General features: G+C 40.2%; 1 protein-coding gene across 1 annotated transcript in view; it reads right to left on the bottom strand.

Annotated features, from left to right (window-relative positions):
• Positions 1-1,234: 1,234 nt before the first annotated feature.
• Positions 1,235-18,157, bottom strand: part of tbc1d2b (TBC1 domain family, member 2B) — a 61,106-nt gene continuing 44,183 nt past the window's right edge. The window contains 6 exon segments of the mRNA XM_055156028.1: positions 1,235-7,199; positions 8,651-8,772; positions 11,212-11,397; positions 15,269-15,386; positions 15,787-15,839; positions 15,842-16,074. Of these exon segments, the coding sequence (XP_055012003.1) occupies positions 7,004-7,199; positions 8,651-8,772; positions 11,212-11,397; positions 15,269-15,386; positions 15,787-15,839; positions 15,842-16,074 (908 nt within the window). The 3' untranslated portion in view covers positions 1,235-7,003.

Here is an 18,157-nt window from a genome sequence, read left to right as displayed (position 1 = left end):
CTGGGTCAGACTGACAGAAGTGAGGCTGTCAATCTGCACCATCAGTCACCCACACACACACCACATTCATACTGGGTAATGTGGGTGAAGTGTCTTTTCTATGGACACAGTAATGTTTTTTTTGTATCTGGCGCCCCCTTGTGGCTCCAGACCAGGACTCTGGAGCTTCTGAGATCTGACAGGATCAGACTTTGACAAAACAATATGGGCAGAAATAACATCGCCATGGAGACGAGCAGCACACCCTCCACCTTATAAGTTACACAGTGCATCTTTAAGAATCACCAAATGTGATTCTAAAACTATAATAAAAGCAATTTTTGAATTGTTTACAAATGTGATTCTTGAACTGTGGATTATATTGAATGCGACTCTCAAACTGTGAATTTTACTGATTGTGATTCTTGAAGTGTGGATTATACCAAATGCGTTTCTAAAACTGGATTATACCAAATGAAACTAGTCCTCGGAGCTTCTGAGATCTGACAGGTTCAGACATTGGCTGCGTTCAGTCTGCAGCCTGAAGTGACACAAATGGATATGTGCTCCTGAAACTGATACATATCTGATCTTTTGACATGTGACTTCAGTCTGAACGGTCAAAGTGCATTCATCCACCTACACGTTATCAACAAGACACAAACGTCACTATTCTGCACTGAAGTAGATGAAAATTGTTAATGAACTCTGTGTCACTGAAGTGAAGCACATCACCACTCACCACTCTTGGCTCCGTCTCCACATCCACACGTTCCTTTCAACGGACTGAACCACAAAACACCACGACCAAAAACCTCGTCCTTCTCCTTCTCAATCTCCTCCTTAAAACAAGTAAGTTGTTCATGTTGTGGCTCCGGTACGAGAGGAACTTTAAAATCTCCAGGTGCTCGATGCTGCGTCCATGTTTGGACAACTTCTGTAAACACAGAGACGCTCGCTGCGGTTGACGTCGTCGTGTCTCCAGTGTCACATGTGGGACACTTTTAGGACGTTTAATGTTCACACTGGAGACACATACAAGTCACATTTAATTGGAAATGTGAACGACCTCGCAAAAACATCGGATTTCACAAAAAAATCTGAATTGAGCGTTAAACCCTGCAGTCTGAACGTAGACTTTGACAGGCAGATATGGGCAGAAATAACATCTCCATGGAGACGAGCAGCGGACCGTCCACCTCAGAAGTTCCACAGTGCATCTTTAAGAATTACGACACAGAATCTGAGACGAACCAACACTTTCAGTCAGCTGATGTTTATTGATTGACAAATACGATTTTGTAACAGAAAAGATACTGATTCTCAAAGTGATCGATACAAAAGACAAAGTGCGTAATACTCTGTGTGATAAGAAAGCAGAGACGTGTGGAAGATCATTTTTCATCAGATTTGGAATTTTAAAATCCCGCTGAATTTCTCACTTTGGTTTTTTTTAACTTGTAAAAAAGATGTTTGGATTATTTTTATTCTGAATTTTACTTGTCGAGTGTAAAATTCGCAGTGAAAAAATTCAAAGTTCCAATATGCCAAGGCAGAAGCAATCGATCAATCGGTCCTGTGTGAGCGAAGACGACAGAACCCGAAATAAAATAAGAAAAAAAAAAAAAAGAAAGAAAATAAATGAGGTTTTGATGAGAATAATTCTGACCAATCAGATCGATTCACTGCACCATTTCCTGCTCGTTACTAAATTAGATTGTATTATTTTGGTTCGATTGCTTTTGCCTTTGCATTTTGGATCTTTTGACTTTAGAATTTGAGGGCTTGAAGATAGAATTTTTTTTTTTTATTCAGATTTTTAAACACTATGATAATGATAAACGTACTCTTAAAATTTCAGCAAATAAAATACAGTCCATGATTTTTCTTGCAAATTTTTTTTCACCACGAATTTCACGCTCTGAATTTTGACAGTGGAATTTGACGGCTTGAAAATATTTGTGCTGAATATTTAAAAAGGTGACATTTTTGTTGTTTATTGAAAAAGTACACGGAAAATTTCAGCGACTAAAGATTCAGAATAAAAATAATTCAAACAGAGTTAAAAAATCCAAAGAGAGAAATTCGACGCCGTTTAAAAATTCATTCAAAATCTGACGAAACAAATAAACTTCCACAGGTAAAAGAGTCGTAGCTTATCCGCTGTGAAATACGAATCATGAACGAACTTGTGAAAACCCAAACTCAAACTAAAACGTACGAGAGCGAGAGACCTGCTCCCACCGCCTTCTACTTCTACTCTCCGCTCAAACGTTTCACAAGAGCGAAATACAGCTGGGCAAAGTCTGAACAAGGCACAGAGGCACAGAGCGAGTGTGTATAAAAAAGATTTAAGAAAATACAATCAAAAACACTTTTCAGCATCGTACGGTTTTCGCCCTGGGTAAATATTTGGAAAAACACGTGAATGTGAAACAGTACTCGGCTCAAATACAGAATCACACTGCAGAAAGTCCAACCTGGCAACGTTTAAATGACTTGAATTCATATTTTTTAGGATCAAGAGTAAACACACTTCTTCAATTCTGTATAAAAATGTGAAGATGTGAGTCTGGTCACCGGTAGGCGTGTGCAAAAATATGAAAATATCAATATATCGTATCGTTTAATGTGATGATACTGTATCGATATATCACCAAGAGTACTTTTTTTGGTATATTTTACTAAATTATTTTGTTACAGCTACAGTTTTGTGGTTTGTTTAGTGGAAAAAAAACTTGTCTAAGCAACGCATTTGACATTTTCACAGTTTTGATGATTAAAATGTTTGTGTTGCACAAGAAGTGGTTTAACAAAGACTTTTTTAAAACCGTATCGAATCGAAAGTGCACTGTATATGAGATATGTATCGTACCATGGCCTATGTAGAGATTTTTTATATATATATATTAAAAAATAAATGAAAATGAGCCATGTGGGTTTAAGTTTTGTTTCTGTAAAATGTAAACAAATGTGAAAAGGCTGCATTAAACACATTATTACTGTATTTTTCGGACTATAAGGGGCACTTTTTTTCATGGTTTGGGTGTTTCCGATGTGACTTCTATATTAAAATGTTCACAGTGAAGTGTGGAGAGGTTCTAGTCTTGTGTGTCAGTTTCTGCTGCTCCTGTTCCTCCTGTACCACTGTCACTTGGCTCTACTGCGCATGTCTCCTGCAGAAAGAGCCTCTGTCCTGCTGCAAGTCGCGAAATATTCAGCCAAAAACAGTAAACAAGCAGCAGAAATAAAGTTTGGAGTGAGAGAGAAACTTGTGAGGGACTGGCAGAAAGCGAGGATGGAGAACACAACTTCACGGGAACCGGGAGGATGAACCATGAAACTCTCCTGAAGTCACTGGATGGATGGACAAAGCCTGGACTTCAGTGACACCGAAACCATCCTGTCGGGATTCAGAAAGACCCGAATAATTCTAACTGGAACTGATGCTGAGTCTGACGACAGCGACACAGAAGAGTTTGCGTCGCTCTGTTTACCTCCGGAGGTCGAGGCCGAGTTGTTCAGAAGTGACACCGAGGATGAAGAATTGAATGGATTTAGTGATTTGGAGTGAGATGGAGAGTTTGTTAAACTTGTTCTGTTCTGTTGTTTATGTTGTAGTTTATCTGAAGAACTGTTCATATGTGACGTTAACAGTCTGTTGTTCTCTTCTTTTGTTTTTACTACAACTTGACTTTACACAGGAAATGTCGGCTCCTGGAATTTCCTCCAAAAAGTGTGACTTATATGTTTTTTCTTCTTTATTACGCATTTTTTGGGCTGGTGTGACTTATACGGCGGCTTATAGTCTGAAAAATACGGTAGTCAGTGTATATTTGAGTCGTCCTCATAGGAAATAAAAAAACAAACTTAAATGATCCACCCACATTCACATTCATAAAAAACATTCACCAAGACAGAGAGGAAACGCCGGCGAATTACACCACGATCTGCCGATGGATCGTGGACGCCTGGACTAAGGACTCAGGACTCAGTCTAAATCAAGGGTGTCAAACATACGGCCCGGGGGCCAGGTCCGGCCCTCCAAGACCTTTAATCTGGCCCTCGGCTGATTTTCTACTCAAATATTGTAATTATATTTTCTATTAAAATCTTGTTAATTTTCTGTGGTGTTTATCACAGCAGCGTCTCCAGCGTCTCTGTACGTGGCCCCTCCCACCAGAGCAGCACAAATGAAGACTTGTCTCTTTCCAAACGCTCTTAAAGGACGATCGTTTTGACTGTTGACCGTGACACCCTCATCAGAAAAATGTCCAACATGAGAAAAGTGGAGCCGAGTGCAGGATTTTACAACAAAAATGGACTTATTCCTATTTACACACAAGTTCATGTTAAATCTTAAAGTTTCAGGTTGTTCATAATATAATATTTTGTAAAAGAAAGAGTTCATCAATTAAAAAAGATTTCTGTAATAAATTTGTGTTTCTCTGCACAAATATTTGAACTTATTGTTATTTTTGGGGTTTATATGACATGAGTTTTCTGATCCGGACACTTTGGGATCAAAGTCGGTTGGATACGACCCCCGGACCAAAATGAGTTTGACTCTCCTGGGCTAAAGTGTCGTCCGTTTGTTTCGCTTAATTCGTCTTATGAAAATAGACGAGAGAATTCAACATTATTGATATTGCTCCTTATAATCCGAAAAATATGATAGAGTAAATCTGACAAACTAAACTTGTAGAAAATTCGAGACTAAACAAAAAATTTGGTGTTTTATTGTAACACTGGCACAAAAACATGACATTTTTGTGTAGATAAGTGTTTTTTTTGATGCATTGTTCCTGATAAACAAACAAAAAAACTAATTTAAGTCATTTGAACCTTTAGATTCCTTTCTGCAGTGTGTTTTGTGGTACCCTTTTTTAGTAAACTCTTTGAATACATCCATGAACGCTGGGATTTCTCAGCAAACAGACGCAGCTCTACCGCCCCCTCGTGGTAAACTCATGTAATTACACCTTCTGTATTTGTGAACGACAGCGTAACGAAGCGAGCGCGACGGTGACAGCCGAGAAACGTCGCACACTTGAGTCGTATGTGACCTGTTCACCGTTTTTTTTTTTTTTAAGACTCTCAGCAACGCGGAACGATTCAGCAACGGGAAGAAAGTGCGACGAAAAGAACAGCAACAGAAAGATAAACCAGGTCGTAAACAAGGTAAACAACAGGTAAAATGAAGAATTACCTACAAAGATTATACAAGGTGATAAAAAACTCCTTCAACAGATAAAATGGCCGCTCGTGTAAAAAAACAGCCACATGTGCAAAAACCGATTGAAGAACGTGAGCTTCCACACTGCACAGAGTCGCCTGACCAGCCAGAAACGAGACAAAACTTTAAAAAGATGAGAGCGAGTACGAGTTTAGAGCCTTAACCTGTGCCTGATTTCGTTTGGGAGTGATTGACAGGTGGATTAACCAATCAGAGAGATGTTTGCGTAGTCCCTCGGTCGTACCAGGTCTGAGCCAGAGCAAAAAAAGGAAAAATGAAAATCTGAAACTGGACAAAAGTTTTAGATGTTTTAGACGTTTCACAGCTCGTCCCAGATGTTTCTTCCGTTCTGGTCAGATGGTCGATGACGGCCTGAACCAGGACTAAAACAGGACTAATCAAGGTCCGGGACCAGACAGAAACCAGAACGGGACTGAGACCAGGACTAGGACTGGGACCAGACCAGGATTGAAAACAGTATTGTCCTGTTTTCGTCCTGTTTTAGTCTCGTTTTAGTCTCTTAAAACCCACTTTTACTCTCTGGTTTTTAACACTGCATGAGTTGTGTCTTTTATTTATTTATTTATTTATTTATTGTTATTCTATGGTTTTTGCTCCCCTTTTATTTTACTGGATTTATTGTTTTAAGACGAGTATGATTAAATCTGAGTGTTGATTTTATCATTTTATTATGTATTATATTATATTTAAATTTATATTATTTATTGTATTTATTTATCATTATATTTATTATTTATTATTATTTTTATATAATATTTTTATTTTTATTATTTTATTATTTATTATGTATTTGTGCTGCATTTTGGAAATAGTTTGTTGTGCTACAGAAATAAAGTAAAGTGGATTGGACTGGATTTTGCGCTTCCTATAGGCGAGTTTCAGCTGACGTCATTGTTATTAAAAGCCCGCGTTGCTGCTGGGAAATATTTTGGTCGGAGGCAAGAAACACGGTAGCGTCAAACACAGTGCGTAACCTCGTGTATTTATCCCCGATAATGGTAAATTCCTGCTGCATTATCGGACGCACAAATAGAAGCACGGAAGAAGGAAAATGTCTTTTTCGTATTCTGAGTGAAAAGAACCACTAACGGTGAATTAAACGACTTTCAAACATCCGCAGAGCAAACGTAGAAGATCCTAACAAACCGTGGACTCCAACAAGTTCAACAACACATCGAGACTCTTGGAGGTTTTCATCTTTTCTGCTGTGAATGGCCCAGGAGTTTCCACCAAGTCATTGTGGATGTCGCCCAAGTGAATATTTGTCCAGGTAGTTGGCGATTCTGACCAGAAATTTGGTTTGTTCCACCTTTTGTCGGGGTTGAAAAGGGTGATTTGTCGTCCGTCGATGCTTATGACCAATTTCTGGTCAAATGGTCTTGGGTCCTCTGCCGTTAGAGTGGATAAATAACCGGGATCAATACCCTTTACGTGCTTTCTCGCTCCGTCCGTCATGTTGAATTAGTGTTTCTTGCCGCCGACCAAAATAATTCCCAGCATGAAACGCGCGCTTTTGTCAACAATGAAACTCGCCTCTCTGCAACGTGGCGGACAGAGGGCGAGTCTCCGGTCCCGTTCTGTGGTCTGGACCCAAACTCTTCAGGATTTAAACAGAAGGAAGTAAAATCTGGCTGGTCAGGCGACGGACGCAGAGTGGAACGCGATATATACTGACAAAAAGTACTAACACTAATTAAGTAAATGGCCGGAATACTGATAGTGAGGGTCGGGGTCGGGGTAAAAGTCTGTGGTGGTTTTGAGGTGTGTTTAGTTGTCCTCGTCGTCATCGCTGACGAAGCTGCGGCCGTCCTGGCTGCTCTCGCGCTCTCGGAGGAAGGTCTGCCTGATGGCCTCCAGCTCGTTCAGCTCCAGACGAACCTTCTCCAGGTGGAACGCGCGGCGGCTCTGGATCTGCCTCATGGGGAACGGGTTCATGTCCACGAACGCCATGGACATCAGCTTCCTGCAGACGAGAAGAAGAGAGTCAGAGTTCAACAGCGAACGCCTCAAAAAGTAAAAGGTCCGATATTACACAAAACGGACTCTTGTGAGGTTTAAATCATGTTATAACGCGGTTAACTCGTCAAAAACATCATTCGTTCATTTGTTTTTCAAAGTAAAACCAAAAATAAGAAAACAAAAAAACAACTATTTTCTTCATTATTTGTCTCCAAAACCAAAATGAAAAAATGGATAACAATTTGTTTTTTTCAGTTTTCGATTTTCTGTTTAAATGAAAACTGGACAAAACCAGGACTGAACCAGGACTAAACCAGGACTAAACCGGGACTAAACCAGGACTAAACCAGGTCTAAACCAGGACTAAACAGGACTAAACCAGGACTAAACCAGGACTAAACCAGGACTAAACAGGACTAAACCAGGACTAAAAACCAGGTCTAAACCAGGTCTAAACCAGGTAAACTTAACCAGGACTAAAGGACTAAACCAGGACTAAACCAGGACTGAACCAGGTCTAAACCAGGACTAAACCAGGACTAAACCAGGACTAAAAGGACTAAACCAGGACTAAACTGGACTAAACCAGGTCTAAACCAGGACTAAACCAGGACTAAACCAGGACTGAAACTAGGACTGAACAGGACTAAAACCAGGTCTAAACCAGGACTAAACCAGGACTAAACCAGGACTAAAACCAGGGACTAAACCAGGACTAACCAGGACTAAACCAGGACTAAACCAGGACTAAACCGGACTAAACCAGGACTAAACCTGGACTAAACCAGGACTGAAGCAGGACTAAACCAGGACTAAACCAGGACTAAACCAGGACTGAAGCAGGACTGAAGCAGGACTGAAGCAGGACTAAACTAGGACTGAACCAGAACTAAACCAGGACTAAACCAGGACTGAAGCAGGACTGAAGCAGGTCTAAACCAGGTCTAAACCAGGACTAAACCAGGACTAAACCAGGACTAAACCAGGACTAAACCAGGACTAAACCAGGACTGAACCAGAACTAAACCAGGACTGAACCAGGACTAAACCAGGACTAAACCAGGACTAAACCAGGACAAAAACAGGACCAGCAGATTTTCATTCAAGTGTTTTTATCTTTGTCTTTGTCTGTGTCTTTTCAGAACCTGCATGAATCACTCAGAGTCAGAAGGTTTTGGATAATCATATTTAAGGGCGGGGACAGGGGGGAGGTGAAAACTGCAATTTTACTCAAACACAAATGAACCAATAAAAATACAACTGAGTAACGATGAGGGGACACAAAAAAAACAAAACAAAAAACAAAAACAAAACAACTTTTATCCAGTTAACAGAAGTAAATTTCTCCTTTGCTAAGATTAGAAGTTGATTTTGTGTAATATGTCTCCTTTAAAGGCAAAAATAAAACACTTATATTTATGTTTACGTTAGAATTACAGAGAAAAAGCCTCTCACCTGGAGTCGAGGATGGTGCGGGTGAAATACCGGAGATATTTGAAAATGGCCGTGGAATCCTGCAGCTTCAGAAACTCTTCTTCTTTGTACTTAAACAGAGCGAGGGCGAAGCGGAAAATGATCTGAGGAAAAGAAACATTTAAAACATCGTCATGAGTTTTACTGAACAGATGAGTTTATGTGAGTTCAGATGAATGAAAGAACTCAGTGTTGTGGCTCAAATGACTCCGATTCACGACATGTTTTGAGCCTTGATAATTGTTTTAGTGTGAATGTCGTGTGTGTGTGTGTGTGTGTGTGTGTGTGTGTGTGTGTGTGTGTGTGTGTGTGTGTCGGACGGGTCGATGGCACATATTTGCTTCGTCAGTGTCAGTGTGCCCCAGGGCAGCTGTGGCTACAATCATAACATACATCCAACAAGTTTAAAGTGAATGAATTATGTATCGTATTTTACGGGCTATAAGACGCTCTGGATTAAAGACGCACTGTCAATAAATTTGTGTATCAATGATTCATTTGTTTTTCAATGTAAAACCAAAAATAAGAAAACGAAAGAACAACAGTTTTTTTCGTTATTTGTCTTCAAAACCAAATTGAAAAAACGGATAACGATTCGTTTTTTCATTTTTCGATTTTGTGTTTAAATGAAAAATGGAAAAAACAGATAACGGACGTTTCCAGCGATGCCGGACTTTTGCACCGCGTACGGACTGAACCAGGATTGATCCAGGTCCGAGACCAGACGGGACCAGACCAGGACCAGAGTGGGACCAGAGCGGGACTGACCGGGACTGAGACCGGGACCACAGCGGAACTGAGACCGAGACCAGTGGTCCGAGTGGTTCCGTGTCATCGTCTGCGCGCTGGTTCTGTGCGGGGAAAGTGAGAATGTTCTGTGGACTACAGGTCCGGACGGGTGCTCCAGTCCTCCACACTCAAGAACCACGGCTGGTTCCGAGGTGGTGCAAAGCCTCCGACTGACGCTTTCACACCAACGAAAACAAACCGAAATAAGAGCTTTTGGTTCAAATGGACCAGGTCCGGGACCAGACTGGGACCAGACCGAGACCAGAGCGCTACTGAGACTGGGACAGAGCGGGACCAGAGTGGGCCTGAGACCGAGACAAGACCAGGACCAGACCGGGACCAGACCAGAGGCTCAGAGCCCACGGCAGGACCGGAGCTCGAAGCTGAGGCTCGGAGTCAAAGCTCGGAGTCCGCCCTGGTCCCGCCCTGGTCCCGGTCCCTGGTCCCGGTCTGGTCCCGGTCTCTGGTCCCGGTCTGGTCCCGGACCTGGATCAGTCCTGGTTCAGTCCGTACGCGGTGCAAAAGTTCGGCATCGCAGTCACGGGAAGTCACGTAAACGGGAAACGGACGTTATCTGTTTTTTTCCATTTTTCATTTAAACACAAAATCGAAAATTGAAAAAACAAATTGTTTATCTGTTTTTTCATTTTGGTTTTGGAGACAAATAGTGAAGAAAACTGTTGTTTTTTCATTTTCTTATTTTTGGTTTTATATTGAAAAACGAATGAACGAATGACACATAGATTTCATTAAATGGTCTATGTTCGAACTTTTTTCACAAATAAACCGCGTGGGACTTTAAAGGAAACACAACAGTGTGATGGTGAGTGGTTTTGTTTGTTTGTTCGTTCACGGTGACTCTGGGCTTTGTTCAGTTGTGGCGTGTAGGGAGGGTGCTGTCTGGGACCAACGGATTGTCGGCGTGTTCGCAGTGACTCAGTTGTTCAGTCGTGTCTAGAAGCGGCACATTGCGCTCGCTTTTGGAGTGATGAGTGTGTCTGCGGGTGTGTTTCGCTGTGCGGTCGCTGTCTGCTCCGTGTGTGTTTGCGGCTTTGTAGTTTACTGAAGTCGTGTTGGGACACCCGAGTGGATTCGTGTATGGGGTGCTCTGGATTATGGCGCACAGTCGTTTTTTGATGGGGTTGGAGGCTTAAGAGCGCGAACTATAGTGCGGAAAATACGGTAGGTGTGTTAGTTCCAGAGTAGTTTCAGTGTAGTTAGCTCCTCCTGTTAAGTAAATATAAGGAAGTGTCCATCTGCATCTGACCAGAACTGAAGAAGCATCTTGGATGAACTGCGAAACATTCGACAAATTGAATTTCTCCTTTTGCCGTGGATTTTACCTGGACGACTGAGGGATTTTACAACCCACTCACTAATCTACATTTGGCATCAGAACTTATTTTAGGCTCAGGCTGCGCGTGTATCCGCTGTGTTCATAAACAAATAATCTGCCGCATCGTCGTTTAACCTGCAGAGTTCAAAGTGTATGAAAAAAGTAGAGGCTTATAGTCCGGAAATTAGTGTAAGCGCCTGAGCGAGTGCAGACAGACGCCTCTCAAACACTGAACATGTCTGGATCTGTTTGTCTCATGTGTACAGCAGGTTCAAGTGTGACAGATTCAGAGTTGAGGAGGAAGAGGAGGAAGAGGAGGAGGAGGAGGAAATGCCCTAAAGTGAGGATTAAAGTGTCACTTATTCAGCTCAGAGGAGGAGGAGTGCAGGAGGAGCTTTGGGTCTCTGGGGCTGCGTACCTTGGGCCCCTCGTACAGGAAGGCGTCCCAGATCTTGAAGAGGATGTCGCTCACCACACTGTCCACGAAAACCACCAGGAACCAGTTGAACGTGATGAGGGAGAAGTCCACTTTGTGCTGCTCGAAGTGGGCGTGGAGTCTGGGCAGTTTCTCGCTCATCAGGTCCTTGAACACGCGCTGGTCCACCTGGATACAGAAAATATATTTGTCCAAACAAGTTTATTTCCATTTAGGCGTGACATGTTAACACAATCTGAAGTGTGATACTGTATAAATAAATACGATAAAGGAAACTCATTTATAGTAGTGTTAACATGTGTTAATATGGGTCCGGTCAAGTGGTAACGGAGGGAAACAGGGGCAGATTTTGTACATTCAAATGTCTCTTATTCAGAAACTAGAGGAACTATTGAAATAAGTAAAGTATCAGAATGTAGGAAAGAGTTACACTCCAACAGGGTCAAGTTAAACCTGTGATATTCTTTCAAGTTGTTGACAAAAAATTTAAAAACTCATGTCGGTAACGGAGGGAATGAAATATGCAGCACTTTTTGGGCAATAAATCCAAACAGTGATAACTCTTGGTTCTCACTTACATATCCTTAACAAACTGGTTTGAATATTTGCTTCATATAGTTTTCTACCATATGGTACAAGATTAGGTTGAAAAACCTCTTACTTTTTGAGTCATGAGATTTTTTATTAAGAAAGGTCATGGTAACGGAGGGAAAAGTAACGGAGGGAAAATTGTGCAAACAAGTAGAAGGTAGGGGTGTGCAAAAATATCGGAATATCGATATATCGTATCGTTTAATGTGATGATACAGTATCGATATCGTGGGCTACTGTATCGATATATCAGCAAGAGTATTTTTACATGTGTTTTACTAAATTATTTTGTTACAGAGCTACAGTTTTGTTGCTTGTGGAGTGAAAGGAAACTCATTTATGCGACACATTTGACATTTTCTCTGTTTTGATGATTAAAATATTTGTGTTTCATATGAATGTTGCACAAGAAGAAGTGGTTTAACAAAGACTTTAGTATCACAGCCACGATTTAGACTTTATTTTTTATTGAACCGTATCGAATCGATTTGAAATATATCATATTGAATCGAAAATGCAGTGTATCAAGATATGTATCGTATCGTGGCCTGTGTATCGAGGTATGTATCGTATCGGCAACTTCTTAATGATACCAGCCCTAGTAGAAGGTGCATGATTTTACATCATTTGTCGCTTTTTTCTTCTGAATATTTTAATATTACTTCAAAATGAAAGGAAACTTTCTATAAAATATGTCAGTCCTTCCAAGCAAATTTTTATCATTTTAAATACTTTTTTTTTTTTTTTTTTTAAATCATGTATCTTCATCAACAGTTCAAAGATGGAATAACACAAGATATGATGAAATACATCCATTTATTTACATGATTTTCAGGTCTTTGAAATTTGGGAAATAATTTTTGTTCCATGTTTCATACATGGTCTGTTTAAAACATATGAAACTTTAGAACCAAAAATGGTGCAGAAAAAAGGTCAACAGTTTCATAAACTAGAGTACATATGTATCTGTTCAATACATTTTTATATCAGATGCATTAACTTGAATTTTTGGCCTTGATGTTTACTTCTGCTTGACCGAGCCCAGTACTGACACAAAAACCCCATAGCAGATTTTAAACCACAAAAAACAAAAAACAAAACATGAGCTGCTATAAATAACAGCAGAATGAAACACTTTAGTTCTTAGTTTGCATCTATACCAAGTCATACAAGTTATTAATTCAACCTTTTATGGCTCAAATCTTTGCCTAGAGCCAAAAAAACACCCCAAAATTTCCCAGTAGTGCAAAGAAAAAGTACAGACCATAAATATTGTCCCAGTTTTCATACATCAAACAATAAAACTGTATTTTTCGGACAATAAATCACACTTTTTTTCACGGTTTGGGTGGTTCAGCGACTTATACTCCGGATTTAAAATATTTCGCATATATTATACATGAAATCTGCAGCTGAAAATGGAAATCGAGCAGCAGAAAGAAAGTTTGGAGTGAGAGAGAAACTTGTGACACCGGGAGGATGAAACATGAAACTTTCCTGAAGTCACTGGATGGATGGACAAAGCCTGGACTTCAGTGACACCGAAACCATCCTGTCGGGATTCTAGGGACGTAACAACAACCGAAATACCGTGATATCGTATCGTCAAAAGTCTCACAATAATATCGTGCATTGTTTTATAGTAGCAGCAGCTTATAAACATCAGGAACTACAAATCCCATGATTCATTTCACCGCAGACAACATGAAGAAATATGTTTTTACTTGAATTCTCAAGATTATGACAGAAATAATTCACACCAAAATCTTGTCAAGGCATCATAAGAAAAAAAAGTGTCCTATCTACAGTTATATCAGCCTCTTCAAAATATTGTAATAAATATCGTACCGTGAGATTTGGATCTCGTTACATCCTGTCGGGATTCAGAAAGGCCGGAATAATTCTAACTGGAACTGATGCTGATTCTGACTCCGTTTACCTCCGGAGGTCGAGGTCGGAGTTGTTCAGAAGTGACACCGAGGATGAAGAATTGAATGGATTTAGTGATTTGGAGTGAGATGGAGAGTTTGGTTAAACTTGTTCTGTTGTTTATGTTATAGTTTATCTGAAGAACTGAAATATGTGACGTTAACAGTCTGTTGTTCTCTCTTCTGTTGTTTTTACTACAACTTGACTTTCAACAGGAAATGTCGGTTCCTGGTCTCTGATTTTATATTTCCTCCAAAAAGCGTGACTTATATATATGTTTTTTTCTTCTTCATTATGCATTTTTTAGCTTGTGGGACTTATACTCCGGAGCCATTTATAGTCCAAAAAATACAGTAGTGATTATTGTGACAGGCCTAATTCCTTTCATTTGTTTCCGTTTCCTGTTCTATGCAACATTTTTAGGCCGATTCAAAAAATAATACAGTATATAGTTTTAAATTGTTAATCGCTATGACAACGGTCGAAAATTTTCATCACGCTGAATCCTACTGAATTTTTTAATAAAACAAAATACGTACAGAATACATGATATAACAAGCAAATTGACCTAAACCTTAGATATGATTAAATATTCTAACGATTTATTCATGTACTGTACTTTCCAGAGTATAAATCGCTCCGGAGTATAAGTCGCACCAGCCAAAAATGCTTAATGAAGAAGAAAAAACATAAGTGCTACTTTTTCGGGGAAATTTATTTTGCAAAATCAGAGACCAGGAACTGACATTTCCTGTATAAAGTCAAGTTCTAGTCATAACAACAGAAGAGAGAACAACAGACTGTTAATGTCACATATTTCACAGTTCCTCAGATAAACTATAACATAAACAACAGAACAGAACAAGTTTACCAAACTCTCCATCTCACTCCAAATCACTAAATCCATTCAATTCTTCATCCTCGGTGTCACTTCTGAACAACTCCACGACCTCCGGAGATAAACCAAAGATTCATGATGTAAACATTGAGCTGCTTCCTCTTCTGTGTCGCTGTCGTCAGACTCAGCGTCAGTTCCAGTTAGAATTATTCGGGTCTTTCTGAATCCCGACAGGATGGTTTCGGTGTCACTGAAGTTCAGGCTTTGTCCATCCGTCCAGTGACTTCAGGAAAGTTTCACTGCGAACCCTCCCGGTTACCGTGAAGCTGTGTTCTCCATCCCCGCTTTCCGCCAGACAATCACAAGTTTCTCTCTCACTCCAAACTTTCTTTCTGCTGCTTTATTACAGTTTTCGGCTGCAGATTTCACTATTTGCAGCGAGACAGCGGCTATTTCTAGAGGAGACATGCGCAGTAGAGCGTGAAGTGACAGTGGTACAGGAGGAACAGTCGTACTAGACACTGACACACAAGACTAGAGCCTCTCGGGGCTGTCAGTCTGTAAATGTTAATGTATAAGTCGGAGGAAGCACCCAAACCATGAAAAAAAGTGTGATTATCGTCCGAAATATAAAGTATGTGTTTTGTAATTAAATAAACGTGAGCCTGCGGAGCCTTTTACCTGTGAGCCGAGCAGAGTTTTGGTGTAATAATCCCTCGGCATGAAAACTTCTACGATGGCGATGAGCGTCCAGAAGGCGTCCTCTTGGTCCAGGTACAGCAAAGCGATGGCTGCCAGTCTGAAAATAACAACTGTTTTTTAACTAGAGATGTATTAAAATAACACCAGAACAATAAGAACAAGACGAATCACCGTCAGAGAGAAATCGCAGTTTGAAAAGACAGAATTATAAAATGGTAAAGACAGAAATTTTTAAAGGACTTACTTATACAGAACAGTGTTATTTATCTGTTGTGTTGTGAATAGTTTGTTGTCAATACACTTGGATTGAACATGCAAATGTTTCGGGAAATTTTGTGTTTTTTAACCCTATAAATGGTCACACCTGCTGCTCACTCAATCAGCCCTGATAAAGACCAAGTAGTTGAAACTCGTTGACGTGGCCATTAATAAATTCACTGCAAATTAGAGTGCCTCTGCCATCCTTTTTTCTATTCTACACTTATGTATTTGTTTACCGGTTGAGTCCCTGGCAGTATCCGATGTCAGGGTTCCTCCAGGAGAACGCCGTGTGAGGACGTTGCGGAGTTTCTGGATCCCGGCGGCACTGGGGGACGAGTAGTGCTTGTTGTTGGGTAAAGTTCTGAGCAGGTCCAGCTCGATCTGTTTGGAGGCCGGGTTCGGTTTCTCTTTGGCCACGTTCAGTAAAGTCTCGTAATAATCTGGGGCGAGGTGCTCGCGGAGCTTCTTGACGTGGAAGGAGACCGCCCACCGCCACAGTTTGGAGCGGTGTTCGTGAGGCACACCTGCGGGAGAGAATCTGTTCAATCAACTTTTAAACATTCAGCACAAATATTTTCAAGGCCTCAAAATCAACAGCCAACAACAAAGACCTAAGCAATCGATCGAAAATGAGAAGAGGTGGGACATGATCTCGTGCCACAAGATCTCGCAAGACAAAATTCCCACAAGATCGTGGACGCAAAACGACTCAAACTCCTACCAGGACTTTTTAAGTAATCATAATTTATACTTAGAAACAAAATAAAGCAATAAAGTCACTCTTCCCTATGAGCCATCTCAGATTTGACTGAAAAAATTTCTAAAAAATTTCTAAAATGATCAAATGAAAGAATCTAAAATTTTAGCTCAATCCCTTCAGTCGTTCCTGAGTTATGGCCTGTTGAAATTTTTGGGCCATGCTCATTTTTTCGGAAGCCTTAATTTAGAAGCATTTTTGAGAGACCATAAAAAAACAGAGCTACAGAGCTGAAAATTTGTATTAATGTAGATTTTGGGTCATAGATTCCAAAATATTGAGTATCTTTATTAAGGGGGGCACTGTGGGCCCCCAAAATCTCACATTTGGTTGCTGCTCAATTTTGCTTTCAAATTTTACTTCAAGCAGATATTTACAAACTCACAGTTGAACCTGAATATTTGAGAGAATGAACATTTCTGACACAATCTCACTCTTTTCGGAGCTTTCATGTGGACGGTGTAGAGCCTCAAATATGGTCACAGACCAAATGTTGATCTTTTTGGCCCCTTCTTTGGAGCCTCTGTTCCCCATGTGGGCACAGTTAGATAGTTAATTTTTTTTACCAGAGAAACTTTGACATATTCTGATTAGTTTAAAGTAATAAAAACATCTACTATTAACTTCCTTCATTTCAAATGGAATTTTGGAAAATGAGCTCTCATAGGTAATTTCTGGAGGAGTTTAGGTACTTTTCCACCTGCAGAAAGATTAAATTACCTTTAATAGAGCCACATTTGAACACCAGACTCAACTCTGTGGTGGTTTGTGCTGCTCTAGGACTAAACTCACTCTGTGACACTGTCAACTGTTAAAAACGACTTTAACTGAAGCTGTGACAAAGCTCCACAGTCTCATGTTCTTACTTGAATGTTTGTCTTCTTTTTTGTTGTTAGAAACCAGTCTAAACATCCAGGATACTCGGATTCCTCATGTGCACAGAGACATGAGTGTCCTGGTTTCTCTGAGCGCAGGTAAACACCACATACAGAACTAGGATAAGAGTCATAACCGAGATACAAGACTCATAACCAGGACACTCACGCACATGTAAACACATTCAATATAAAAATTCAGTGACTGAAATTCAGAATAAAAACATTTCAAACTAGGGTTGGGCAGTAATACAGTGTTACGGTATTCTGTATTCTTATTTTCAGATTGGCAGTAGCGACAGTATTACTTTCATTACCATCATTAAAAAGAATGAATAATCAGTTACTAGAGACGGTGCGTTGGAGGAGACGGAGCAGCACAAGAACATGGAGAAAAATCCCGCACACCGTCTTACTTGCAAATAGTGAAATTTATTAGGACAAACCGTGTAACGTTTCGGCACTAGGCCTTCGTCAGGCAAACAGAATGAGAGCTCAGGTGGCCGTCTTAAATAATAAAGGAACAGTGCAGGCAAAACCCCATAATTCAAAAAACAAAGACAATCATATAGTGTAATTAGGGGTGTCAAATTATCGCGTTAATTGCGAAAACCAGGTCTAAACCAGGACTAAACCAGAACTAAAACCAGAACTAAAACCAGAACTAAAACCAGAACTAAAACCAGAACTAAAACCAGAACTAAAACCAGAACTAAAACCAGGACTAAACCAGGACTAAACCAGAACTAACACCAGAACTAAAACCAGAACTAAAACCAGGACTAAACCAGAACTAACACCAGGACTAAACCAGGACTAAACCAGGACTAAACCAGGACTAAACCAGAACTAAACCAGAACTAACACCAGGACTAAAACTTTAATTAATCCATTCCAGGACTAAACTAGGACTAAAGTAGGACTAAAGCAGGTCTAAACCAGGACTAAAACAAGGACTAAAAGCAGTGATCTCAT

Source organism: Boleophthalmus pectinirostris, unplaced genomic scaffold, assembly GCF_026225935.1.
Source record: "Boleophthalmus pectinirostris isolate CB_2022bp ecotype Guang Dong unplaced genomic scaffold, ASM2622593v1 HiC_scaffold_2, whole genome shotgun sequence".
In the NCBI taxonomy this organism is placed as follows: domain Eukaryota; kingdom Metazoa; phylum Chordata; class Actinopteri; order Gobiiformes; family Gobiidae; genus Boleophthalmus; species Boleophthalmus pectinirostris.
This window is presented reverse-complemented; position numbering and strand designations above follow the sequence as displayed.